This window comes from Chaetodon auriga, chromosome 5 (assembly GCF_051107435.1).
Source record: "Chaetodon auriga isolate fChaAug3 chromosome 5, fChaAug3.hap1, whole genome shotgun sequence".
NCBI classification, from domain to species: Eukaryota; Metazoa; Chordata; class Actinopteri; order Chaetodontiformes; family Chaetodontidae; genus Chaetodon; species Chaetodon auriga.
In genome coordinates, this window is record NC_135078.1 from 3,877,985 (window position 1) to 3,890,158 (window position 12,174).

The 12,174-nt window shown below is 40.8% G+C and overlaps 1 protein-coding gene across 1 annotated transcript in view; it reads left to right on the forward strand.

Annotated features, from left to right (window-relative positions):
- The window catches only part of abca2 (ATP-binding cassette, sub-family A (ABC1), member 2), a 106,285-nt gene that overhangs the window by 86,769 nt on the left and 7,342 nt on the right, over positions 1 to 12,174 (forward strand). Inside the window, exons 25-38 of the mRNA XM_076731723.1 lie at positions 215 to 335; positions 553 to 843; positions 2,424 to 2,645; positions 3,539 to 3,641; positions 5,004 to 5,329; positions 6,496 to 6,709; positions 9,044 to 9,149; positions 9,231 to 9,342; positions 9,514 to 9,574; positions 9,931 to 10,105; positions 10,238 to 10,353; positions 10,609 to 10,756; positions 10,985 to 11,108; positions 11,813 to 11,945. Of these exons, the coding sequence (XP_076587838.1) occupies positions 215 to 335; positions 553 to 843; positions 2,424 to 2,645; positions 3,539 to 3,641; positions 5,004 to 5,329; positions 6,496 to 6,709; positions 9,044 to 9,149; positions 9,231 to 9,342; positions 9,514 to 9,574; positions 9,931 to 10,105; positions 10,238 to 10,353; positions 10,609 to 10,756; positions 10,985 to 11,108; positions 11,813 to 11,945 (2,252 nt within the window). The remainder of the gene's footprint in view (positions 1 to 214; positions 336 to 552; positions 844 to 2,423; positions 2,646 to 3,538; positions 3,642 to 5,003; positions 5,330 to 6,495; positions 6,710 to 9,043; positions 9,150 to 9,230; positions 9,343 to 9,513; positions 9,575 to 9,930; positions 10,106 to 10,237; positions 10,354 to 10,608; positions 10,757 to 10,984; positions 11,109 to 11,812; positions 11,946 to 12,174) is intronic.

Genomic DNA, 12,174 nt, shown 5'->3' on the forward strand with positions numbered 1-12,174 from the left:
CAAGAAAACAGCATCAACAGAAAACTGCCTACTTGAGGGTGGATGTGAAGCTCTTTTCAAAGGACACGGCACACACGCAGCAGACAGAGGAGGCTCAAGTTGCAGGCCATAGTTTGATATAGACAGAACATTATCAACATTTGCAACATATTTTTTGAAGTTTGCAAGTCCTGTACGGTAATTTATCTTTTGCTTCTTTTGTGTGTGCCTCCAGGCTTTAGAGCAGAGCTTGGACAGCCTGGCCTTGACCAGCTTCGGGGTGATGGACACCACCCTGGAGGAGGTTTTCCTCAAAGTGTCAGAAGAGGACCAGTCTCTGGAGAACAGTGACGCTGGTGAGACAATGTTCCTCCCGCGAGTCTCCAGATACCTCAACATCTTTACAAAGTTTTCAGCTTTCATAAATTAGCCACGACTTCGCAAACAAAAATAGATTTCTGCTGAATGTTCACAGTCTGAGTAAAAGTTTTGACATTTTTTTAGTTAATTCTTTGGCTCCAGGTTGAAATGATTGTCCTCTCTGTCTCTCTGTCTCTCTCTGTCTCTGGGCAGACATGAAGGGTTCTCCGGGCGGCAGCTCAGTGGGGAAATCCTCAGTGGGTTCAGCAGGCCTGGGGGGACCGCAGGATGAGACTGGACCTTCAGTAAAGGCTGAGAAGCCGGAGGTGGAGCTGAGTAATCTGGTGATGTGTTCTAAACTGAGCCAGAGCCAGTCCTCCTTGAAATCCTCCTCATCCATTGGCTCAGTGAGGGGGGACGAAGGGGGACTCTACGCAGACTTCTATGGAGATTACTGTCCACTCTTTGACAATGGCCAAGAGTCTGACTCTGCCAGTCTGAGGGGTAAGACAAAAAAATGGCAGGTGATCATCATATCACTGATCCTCATGACAGCTGTTGGTTAATACAGCATCTGATACATATGAGAGACAGCAGATTTTTTTGCTTTTACTGTTCACATTGGGTCTTATGCAAGAACATCTCTTATGGACAGATTAGTTCTTAAGTGGCATGTAGAAGTGATTAAGGAGAATTTGTTATGTTAGAATTTCTTTTTGGTTGAAACTAAATTTGTAATAAGTGGTTTGGACTGGTCTCCATACAATACAATATAAAGATACTGTAAAACGTAATGTAAAATACATTTTCTGTCCACCATGCAAGTGTGATATGTGTCATAACCTCTCTGGTTGTATTTTTTTGACAGGAATATTTTTGACATGATAATGTTACAGCAACTCGGCTGCCGTCCATTTTTTAAGCGTCTCACTTCACGTCAACTGTTCCCTCCCTCTGTGATGACACCACATTAGTGGTTGTTGTGATATTTTCTATTTTTTGAGGTCTCCACCAATTTTACACATAAATCTGTTTATAGATCTTGGGGAGTACTTCTGCATTCGTGACAAAGTTGTATAAAGCCTTTAGTGCCTGCAGAGGGAGCTGTGTGTCAGTTGGCACTGAAGACAACAAGTTTGAAAATGAAATTAATATGGAGGTGTGAAGTTGGAATGAAGTTTAACTGACCTCTGTAGCCCACTCCTCATCTCTGCTTGAGGCTAGTGGCTCAAGGCTACATTAGCCACTACTATTGTAGTTCTTGTAGATGTGTGGTTTTGACAGGGAAGAAGAATAAGTTGAAAAAATTAGGCAGTATCGCTGGTTCTGCTCCACTGATATTGATCCTTTTTGTAAGCTGTCCATTGTGGGTCTAACAACATTATAATGCAGGAGTGCAATGCTGAATTGAAGTACTCTTTTATAACCCCCATCCACATTAAATATAAATATGTCTGCTGATTTCATAGGAACAGGAAGTGTTAGTTTGAACTATAAGTACTGATACAGGCAGCTATACTATCTCCACTAGAGGATGGAGATATCCTGTAGGTTCATGTTCCTGACACCACCCTTAATCACTAGATGCCAGTTACCACTGTGCCATTCTCATCACTTGAGACACCTATCTGAAAGTCATATGAAAGGACCATAGGTGATCACTGACATCTGTAAGTTATGAGCATACCTGTGTTTTCATTTGAAATGACTAGTCAAGACTTTCCAGTACTGTGCACCTTACTCCTCCAAAACAAAGGTAGATGAACTCTAAATAAGGAGGAGTTTTATTTACAGATTAAAGAAAAGAAAAGTTGTATATTATTTATAATATTTTCATGAATGTGTCAGTGTATTTGATGACTGCTTATATGTTATTTTTTCCCAGGTCTCTGTTGTAAAAGAGATCTTGTTCTCAATTAGACTTTCTGAAAAAATGAAGCTTGACTATCGTATTGAGCAACCATGAGCACTGCAACATGTGTTTTGTCAAGTCGGCAGAGTCATCCAGACATGCATTAAAACTGCTGTTTATTCCATTATTAATTCATTTTGTCTTTTTCATCTGATGTCTGCTTCACCTCCAGGCGATGCAGAGAACCCCTCATCCCCAGAGCCAGAGGTCCTGGAGGGGCAGGGTAGCTTCAAGTTGGAGGGTTGGTGGTTAAAGCTCAGTCAGTTTCATGGCCTCATTGTCAAGAGGTTCCACTGTGCCAAAAGGAACACCAAGGGCCTCTTCTCTCAGATCCTCCTACCTGCCTTCTTCGTCTGTGTGGCCATGACTGTGGCTTTATCCGTGCCTGAGATTGGTGAGATTTTTACATATATGGTTTAGAGTAGTTAGCTTTTACCAATATAAATCTATCTCTATCAGAATCTTCAGGATACCAACAGGGAAGTGGGATGGATATTTAGGACCAATCCAATTAAGTGCATTGACCCTGATGTAAATTAGCCCTTTAGATGACTGGAAGGAAACCAAGTGGGCTCCTGCTTCTGAGGGCAAGGATTCAGAAGCACAGATGTAGAATCACTTGTTTTTCAATGCACAGTAATGGCAATATATATACAGCACAGATAGATAGATTTCTGAAAAATGTAAGTTTAGAAAAAGCTTGAAATAAGCTCATATGCCGTAAAAGCTTGGACCAGTCTGTTGAAAGTAGTTTAAAGCATGGTGGCAGAGCTGCTCATGTTTAGTTTTGTTGCTGTGTGGATAAGAACAGCAAATAACTAGATGAATTAAAGCAGTTTAGATTTAAGATTATTTACATGATTTAAGAGGATGGGATTTAAGGGGGCAGAATAACATGAAAACACAACACTGACATATAAATATCACCTCATGAATTTTTGGCTGACAGCAAACGGTTGCCTAGTTACACCACCAGCAGACAAGCTGAAAATCAAAATGGTGATTTTAAAAGCACAGAAAAGCTCTGTGACGGTGAGAGGAACTGCAGAGCTGGCGGTGGTGCTGATATAAGAATATTGATCACTGCGGCTTCGATCAATGAAAACGTTTAATCAGTGATTGAGAATGTAAAAAAAAGTGGTAAGCCTTTCTGATGCACAGGGCTGTTGTTTAATGTTGACAAACTATTAATTTCTCTAAGTTGTTGATCTGCTTGGGTGCTAAATGAGAAAGCTTTGCACTACCTTTAAACCCTAACTTGTGAATGATCACTGTCTTGTGTTACAGGAGATTTGCCACCCCTGATCTTGTCCCCATCTCAGTATCATAACTATACCCAACCTAGAGGCAACTTCATCCCCTATGCCAATGAAAACAGACCCCAGTACAGGTAACATGTGTAACATTTGTTTTGTGGTTGCATTTCTGTGCAGTATAGTGTCTTTTAGTGCTGTTTTTAATATGATCTATTTGCAGTGAAAGTACTATAAAAACTGAGGGATCAAACTTATAAATAAGGAAAAATGCAGAACAGAATGACTCACACGTTTGGTCATAGCTTTGAGGATAAAGTAAGGAAGAACCTAAGAGGCCTTTAAAGAAAACAAAAGGAAAATGTGCACAAATGCCACTATTATGAAATGCCATGGCATCATTAAATTCCATCACTGGATCCCTCTCTGTCCTTTGTTAGCCAAGCTAACAGACTGATGTCATTTCCCATGCAGTCTAACAACTAATCTCAAGTTGTAGAGGATCTACAACAAAGTATGACGCCTGGATGGAAATCTGTGTGCACAGATGGCTAAACTGAGCATATGGTAACGTGAAATTTTAGAAGTGTGAAAGCAGGAAATAACAAATTCTGCAAAAACATTTTTTATTTTTTTAGAAATCCAATTGTCATATCTGCTAACTGAAAGCACAGACTTATAATTGGTGTCAGAAAAACTGTGAAAATACTATAATATGGTGAATGGTATGTGGGCGGCTGTGGTTCAGGAGGTAGAGCAGTCGTCCACCAATCAGGAGGTCGGTGGTTCAATCCCTGGCCTCAGCAGTCCCCAAAACTGCCACCGATGCTGTGCCATCGGTGTGTGGATTCATATGTACGTTGCTTTGGATAAAAATGTCTGCCAAATGACTAATTGGAGTTGTAAATGCTGTAGTTAGCAGACTGAAGACAAGCATTATCACTCTGTAATGCATATCCATTGGTGGCAAAAATAGTTTGACTGTGCAAACCCCTTGCAGACAGGATGGACAGTTTGTATTGAAATTTAAAGGCCCAGCACACTCACACTGATTTGACCTCTTGGCTGTGTAGGTATGCACAGTGATTGACATCATCTAATTCCTCTGTTAGCTTTGGTGGCCTTGCTGGGGTGGGACAAATTACACTTAAATCATTAATTTTTTAACTTTTTTTTTTTTAGCCTTTATTTTCATAGCTCTACTAGGTGAGCTACGAAGGCGCCCCACCTGAATCATTCTCGTATGTATTACATGGGGTCGTATGATCTCAGTACCGAGAATAGCTATAATCAAGTTCACCCAGAGGTTGAACTAGCCCCAAGGCTGTAACTGAAGATGCCTGTAGGGATGTGCAGGGCCTTTAACACTGAAATAACCCATTATTTAATAAATCAGTTGTGGTTTTGTTTGAGCCAAAACATTTTAAAATAGATTTCTTTGTGACTGTCAAGAAACCAGTGCAGAATTCTAAAACAACGTTGTTGGCCTTCCCTCTCAGGAGTAAGCTGTCACCAGATGCCAGCCCGCAGAAGATCATCAACACTCTCCGTCTGCCCTCGGGTGTGGGTGCTACCTGCGTCCTCAAAACCCCCTTCAACAGCACCCTGGACCAGCTGGCTCAGACCCTCAACCCCAGCGCCAATAACTCCAAGACTCTGGCTGCCCGCTACTTTGACTCCATGTGTCTGGACTCCTTCACCCAGGGGGTCCCCCTCTCCAACTTTGTACCCCCACCTCCCTCACCGGCACCTTCAGATGACCCAGACCCTCGCTTCGAGGATGGACTGTGGAACTACACAGTCGCACCTCCAACCACAGTCCATGGTGAGTCGATCTCATGGGACTGGTAGCCATTTTCATACTGTATGTGCAACAGACCTAAAGGTTTGCATGGATTGGTTGCAGACCTTTGAAAACATGTGGGAAAATATCCACCAAAGACACGTTATTGTGGTGGGATGATCTTACCACTCGCGCTATATGTATTTAGTGCTGAAAAAATTTTTTTTACTGGTCTACTTTTGTTATTTTTTAACCTATTTGTCCTACATGTTTATTTAATGTAGTCAATAAACAAACAGACATTTGGTGGGGATGAATAGGGAAACTAAGGGCTTTGTGTTGTATGCTGCTGCTCTTTGATATTTTTTCAGTTCAACCTTCCTTGAATGAAATGTAATAAAAAAACAATCCAGGAAGGTAAATGAGAATTTGATAAATAATTGGTCATCCCTCAAACGCTTCCTAACTAGGCTCAGTTAGTTATCATGAAGCAGAACTTTGCATTAATTCCAGTAATGCTACAGCGTCTTGCCTACAGAGAGGTACAGTCAAGACAAGGAGACAACACAGTGGATGACTTGTTTGAGCTGTTGAAAAGATAAGAAGGGGCATAGCATGGCAATGATTCTTAATTTAAAATAACAGGACTGAAAGTGAAACTAAAGACGTTTCTCGGTCCAACTGTTCAACTGGGAATCACAGATAATGGCAAAGTTTCTGGAAACCAACCTGAGGTAGCAGCCAGGGAACTGTGCACTGATGTAGAGTTTCAAAGGTCTGATTGAGGGCAAAGACAGAAACTTCAGTTCTGTTGAGATTTGTTGCAGAAAACTGAAACTTCCAGACACTAAATGTAATTGACCAAACTCAAATTTGAAAGTTCCCTCTGTGTCATTCAAATAAATCAAGTTGAACATCATCAATGTAGCAATGACAAGAGCCAGAGCCAAACTGAATGAACTAGATTCATTCTTGAGGAACTCCACAGGTCAGTGCAGCACAAGCAAATGTTTGGTCAGTAATGGATACAAAGAACTGCAACAGCATGTCATTGTGCTTCAGAGGAGAGCCACCTCTGTACCTCTAACAGAAACCAGACTACAACTAATCATTTAAGGTCTTTATCTCCATCAAGCATCAGTCATTCAATAAAAACATTGTTACTGGTGTAATTTCACGTGTGTTTTTCGTCTCTCATGTTTGCTCAGAGCCTGTGACATCACCCCCCACCCTCCCCCTTTCCGTCCATGAGCCGGTGCGTTGTACCTGCTCCATGCAGGGGACAGGCTTCTCCTGCCCCAGTGGGGTGGGAGGGCGACCCCCCCTCATGAAGGTGGTGACAGGTGACATCCTGGTGGACATCACAGGCCGGAACGTCTCTGAGTATCTGCTCTTCACATCAGACCGCCTGCGGCTGCACAGGTAGGAGGCTGTGGGAGCATTTCATGAAGTCAGATAACTGGGATTTAGTCTCATTCTCAATACCAAAACACATTACCTTACTTTGAAGAATATTAACATTTTGACAGTATGCTACAGCTGTCTTGGCTCAGTTTTCACAACAAATTTTCAACGTAAAAATCTTCTAGTACAAAATGCTAATTTTGGCCTCAAAATCTTGACTAGCATCATTGCAGTTCAAATTTAAAGATCTAATTATATTTAAAACAGTCTTCAGTGGTCATTCCAAATAGCAATGAGTCTAATTCCAGGGTGCGAACTACGGGGGAGCCAGGGGGGCTCCCCTTAATGAGACATGAGCTCCGCTGAAAACATGATTTGCGAAATTTTGGGGGGGTCCTCTGTATCATCATCGATCATGCGTTTAATTCGGCTCTTATTTATGTATGATTCATGCATGAGGTTGATTCACTCTAATAATGGTACTTGTGTGGATGCTATTCTTACAATCTCCATCGGGTAAGTTGCAGAGTAAGTAATACCGTGCCCTGCTTTAGCTGGCCGTATTGTATTAACCTGTGATGTTTGGTTTTCATATGGTGTTTCATATTGTGGAGGTTTGATGTGGTGGGTACAACTCAAGTCTCTGCCTTGATATCTCCTCAATCCTCCCTTGAACCAGATGTTGTTCTGGTTCTGCCATCTCGAAGGCCATCTCAAAGCTCTTATTTCTGCTCTGAAGCAAGGAGCAACCTGAGTGGAGATACGCATGGGCAGCTTTCACAGGAGTCTTTTACTGACCAACATGCCCCCTTATTGGATATGAGTTATTTAGCCTAATAAATTATATCCTGTGTTCAAAAGACTTCACAATCATATTTTGGGTTATTAAATAATCAATCCACAATCAGAATATCAATAAATACAAATGTAAATAATGAATGAATAATATAAACACAGTCTGTCAGTAGAAAGCCTCTGAGCAGGACACAGGACACAGGATAAATACAGACTGCAGAAGACTGATCGGGGACTGCGTTCTCAAGGATCTGAAAGAGAAAGGGAGGGTTAGATACCTGAACATAGGTGGAGGTTAAATCTTATGTAGTGAAAAGGTGCTAACTGAGGGTAGAACTTTTCTCTCCTCTAGTTTTGTGATTTCTCGTCTCTCCTCTCTCATCCTGTCACTTTCTGCAGGTATTTTGGCCTCTGGAACTGTAGAGTCTCAATCTGTTCCAAGCTACCTATGGTTGTTGTTGTTGTTGTTGTTGTTGTTGTTGTTGTTGTAGCTGAAGATAACTTCTGTTACGATTTGGTGCTAATGTGTGTGTAACATGATTCATCTGGACACATGCAAGTGTTTGTCTGTGTCATGGTTCATGGGCTGGTTTCATTGTTGTTCTGTAGGTCTTTCTGTAATTCGTGTGTGTAGATTTGTTGTCAGATCAGTGATTCTCAGCTCAGTTCCTGCCAGTGTACTCACTTCAGCACGATCTCTCTGATCATTTCTGCTGTGTATTATTGCTGACTATCCCCTTTGACCATCAGCGTGCATTGAAGGCCTTGCATGTAATGCAGTAAAGGATTAACAGTGGATTGTGCTGTGAGATTAAAAAACTCAAATGGATTTAGAAACGCAAGTCATCAAAAAACAAAGAATGAAAGGAAGATTTAAAAAGAGTACTATAATTAATAGAATAACTCTGAAACACATTAGCACAACAAATAGAGGGAAATAGAAGAATAAAAACAAATAATATGTGGCAACAATAAAATAAACATGACATACGTACATGTTAATTGCTGCAATACTAATAAGCATAACAAGCATATTTGTCTGCTTAAAGAAGACAACCAGAAAGATGTCCACAATATACAACACTGCAGTAGTTTGACTCATCAACAAGCTTTGAGCCTGCATTTAAAGTGAAAAACTGTTGGAATACGATGTTGTGGTCTCAATCCACAGCTGAACATGTGTGTGTGCGCAGCAGTTTGTGGTTTAGCAAGGTAGTTTTAAGATAAGATAAAACTTTATTAATCCCACGCCAGGGAAATTACATTGTTACAGCCAGCAAAGTATAGAAAGAGAGGCACAGAAAGATCAAAGGGACAATGAAAAAGGATTCAAAAAACTGTATATGTACATTATGTACAAGGTTATAAGAATACTGTTGCCAGTTTTCAAATATGGATAATAAATACAGTGTTTGCACTATTGCACCGTAGAAAAAATACACAGTAAATTTTGTGTCATATTGCACAAAATGTGATGGATATGAGCATATGTTAACATAAGTAACATTAGTGCATATTTTGTTTATTTATTTTTGTCATCTACTTTGTTCTCAACAGATATGGTGGTTTAACAGTGGGGAACATCCAGAAATCAATTCCAGCATCCTTTGGGAGAAAGATACCTCCAATGGTTCGCAAGATAGCAGTTCGTAGATCAGCTCAGGTAAGACAGAACTCTGAACTGAACCTGAAATTCACAAATAGAATATAAACAACCACTAACAAGGTGACTGCTTGTGTCCAGGTTCTGTATAACAACAAAGGTTACCACAGCATGCCAACATATCTGAACGTCCTCAACAACGCCATCCTGCGTGCCAACCTGCCACCATCTAAAGGCAACCCTGCTGCTTATGGTAATTACATAAGATACAGCAAGGACAGAGATTTTTTTATTATTTGAAGAAAGTAATACATCTTCTCAGTTAAATGGCAAATAATTGACAGTGTTTTTAAGTTGTGTAGCTTTGGGCCAGCATCTGGTTTGTCATCTGTATAAATGAGGTTGGTGTGTGTGTATTTTGCAGGTATTACACTGACAAACCACCCAATGAATCGAACCAGTGCCAGCCTCTCTTTGGACTACTTGTAAGTTGCTTAGCAGCGCTGATATTTTGTCCCTTAAAGGACAACTGACAGGACTGTATTACAGCTTGGGGTACTTGCTAGTTCTGCAGTAATGCAACCAAGTTGATTGCTGAGATCTGGGAACACAGTGACATCATAGAAGAGTCTGACAAATGTTCCAGGCATCACTGAACTGTACTAACCCATAATTAATCTGTTGGTTTCCAGCAGTAGCAAAGTTTGATAAGGTGACTTGAGCAACACATGGATGGATTATTGCAGTGTAAATGTCATGTGATCTCTCCCTATATATTTCCACTCTTCTCACCTCCTCCTCCTCTCTACTCCTTCCTCCTCCCTTGTCCCTGTAACTCCAGGCTCCAGGGGACAGATGTGGTGATTGCCATCTTCATTATTGTGGCAATGTCTTTTGTGCCAGCCAGCTTTGTGGTTTTCCTGGTTGCAGAGAAATCCACAAAGGCCAAACACCTGCAGTTTGTCAGCGGCTGTGACCCTGTCATCTACTGGTTGGCTAACTACATATGGGACATGGTGAGGAGGATGCAGTCTGTGTGTGACCTATGCTAACAGATAGAGGGCTGTGGATGTGTAGGTGAAATACTCGTATTATAAATACCGCCGTGTGTGCAGGTCTGAACATTATCTTCTCTCCTCTCTCCTCAGCTGAACTACCTAGTACCTGCCACATGCTGTGTTATTATTCTGTTTGTGTTCGACCTGCCAGCCTACACCTCCCCAACCAACTTCCCTGCGGTCCTCTCCCTCTTTCTTCTCTACGGGTGAGACATCTGACTGTGCACGCACATACATTTTTATTTTTTACATATCAGGAATTATAGACTGGTTGAATTTGAATGCAAGTAACCTGATTTATAACCGTCCCCTGAGTAAGGTCTAATTATGGTGTGGTTTATCTAATATTACAGGATCAGTTCACTGAAACTATAAAAAAAGAATGTCGCATTATTGACCATTGACTAATAGTATTGATTGATTACTGAATTTAGTTCAAGATGAGTGCTCTTACTTTTCAGGTGGTCCATAACTCCCATCATGTACCCAGCATCCTTTTGGTTCGAGGTTCCCAGTACAGCTTATGTGTTCCTCATAGTCATCAACCTCTTCATTGGCATCACCGCAACTGTTGCCACCTTCCTCCTCCAGCTCTTTGAGCATGACAAGGTCAGGTTGACACTAGTTACTGTAACCTCAGATACTGTACCTTGCTAACATATATTGAGGGTTTTACCTGTAAGTCACTAGTTTACTCTCATGCTACAGCTTGGGTAAATATAAACTAAACTGCTATAACCAAGACCAAAAGACCTGTTTGCTTCTGTACTGCAGAGGATTCAGACGTGGTCTTTGGATGTTTCTGTATTTATTCTTTCATTGTTTCCTTCTCCCCAGGATCTGAAAAAAGTCAACAGTTACCTGAAGTCCTGTTTCCTCATTTTCCCCAACTACAACCTGGGCCATGGCCTGATGGAGATGGCCTACAACGAGTACATCAATGAATATTATGCTAAAATAGGTACACTCATCACCAACCTGCCCCACACAGAACATGCTGATGAAGTATTACAGTCTTGACTCTGAGAGTTTCTTTCACCACTCTTCTATTCATGTATAAGGAAGTGTAGACAGGTCTACAATTAAAGCATATGCACATACACATGTGATATAGATATTTACATACTATTTGTCAGTTGCAAACAGGATGATTTCAGAATTTTGTCACTTTAAGAAAATGTTATGTTTGTTACCTTCATGTTTAACAATATCCTTAAAGTTGTTTTATAGACAGAAATACAACTGAACTGTGAAAATCCACTCCATATATACATACATTTAATGAAACTATCTTATTAGGGGAGTATTATTCTGTATAGTATTCTGTCAACATATCCCATGAGAAAAACAAAACCAACATGTCCGTCTCTCAATACGTTTTCCATGGATTAATCCACATTTGGTGCTCTAGTTGAGTATTTGGGGCAGCAGGATGGTGCACATGGGACTGGTTCAAGAAAAGCTAAAGTGTGTATGGACATGCAGAGAATACTCTTTAGTAGGATGCATTAATTGTTGCTTTGGGTCTTTTCACAAGATTTGTTGAAAGCATAACAAAAAAAACTTTATTGGCAGCCTAACACATTAAAGGAGGCTTAGCCAAGGTTGATCTGGAACTCTTACTTTTACAAGCTAATATAAGTTGTTGTGAATGTCTGCTTTCAGGCCAGGTGGACAAGATAAAATCTCCATTTGAGTGGGACATTGTGACTCGCGGACTTGTTGCAATGACAATCGAAGGCTTTGTTGGCTTTCTCATCACCATCCTCTGCCAGTACAACTTCCTCAGGAAACCCCCGTGAGTGATGTTTATTTGATGTTCATTTTGAGCACCTACACTTACACATACTGTATATAAGGAGTAGAAATGACAGTGGAAAACAATTGAACACTGAAAATGAAGCAGTCTAGGAAATTTCTTCCTATGTAGGCCCATCCACTTCCAATGTAAATCCAAATCCAAATACTTTTCCAACAGATAGAGATAGTAGCCTTGCACAGCACCCTTACCCTTACTACATGTATTT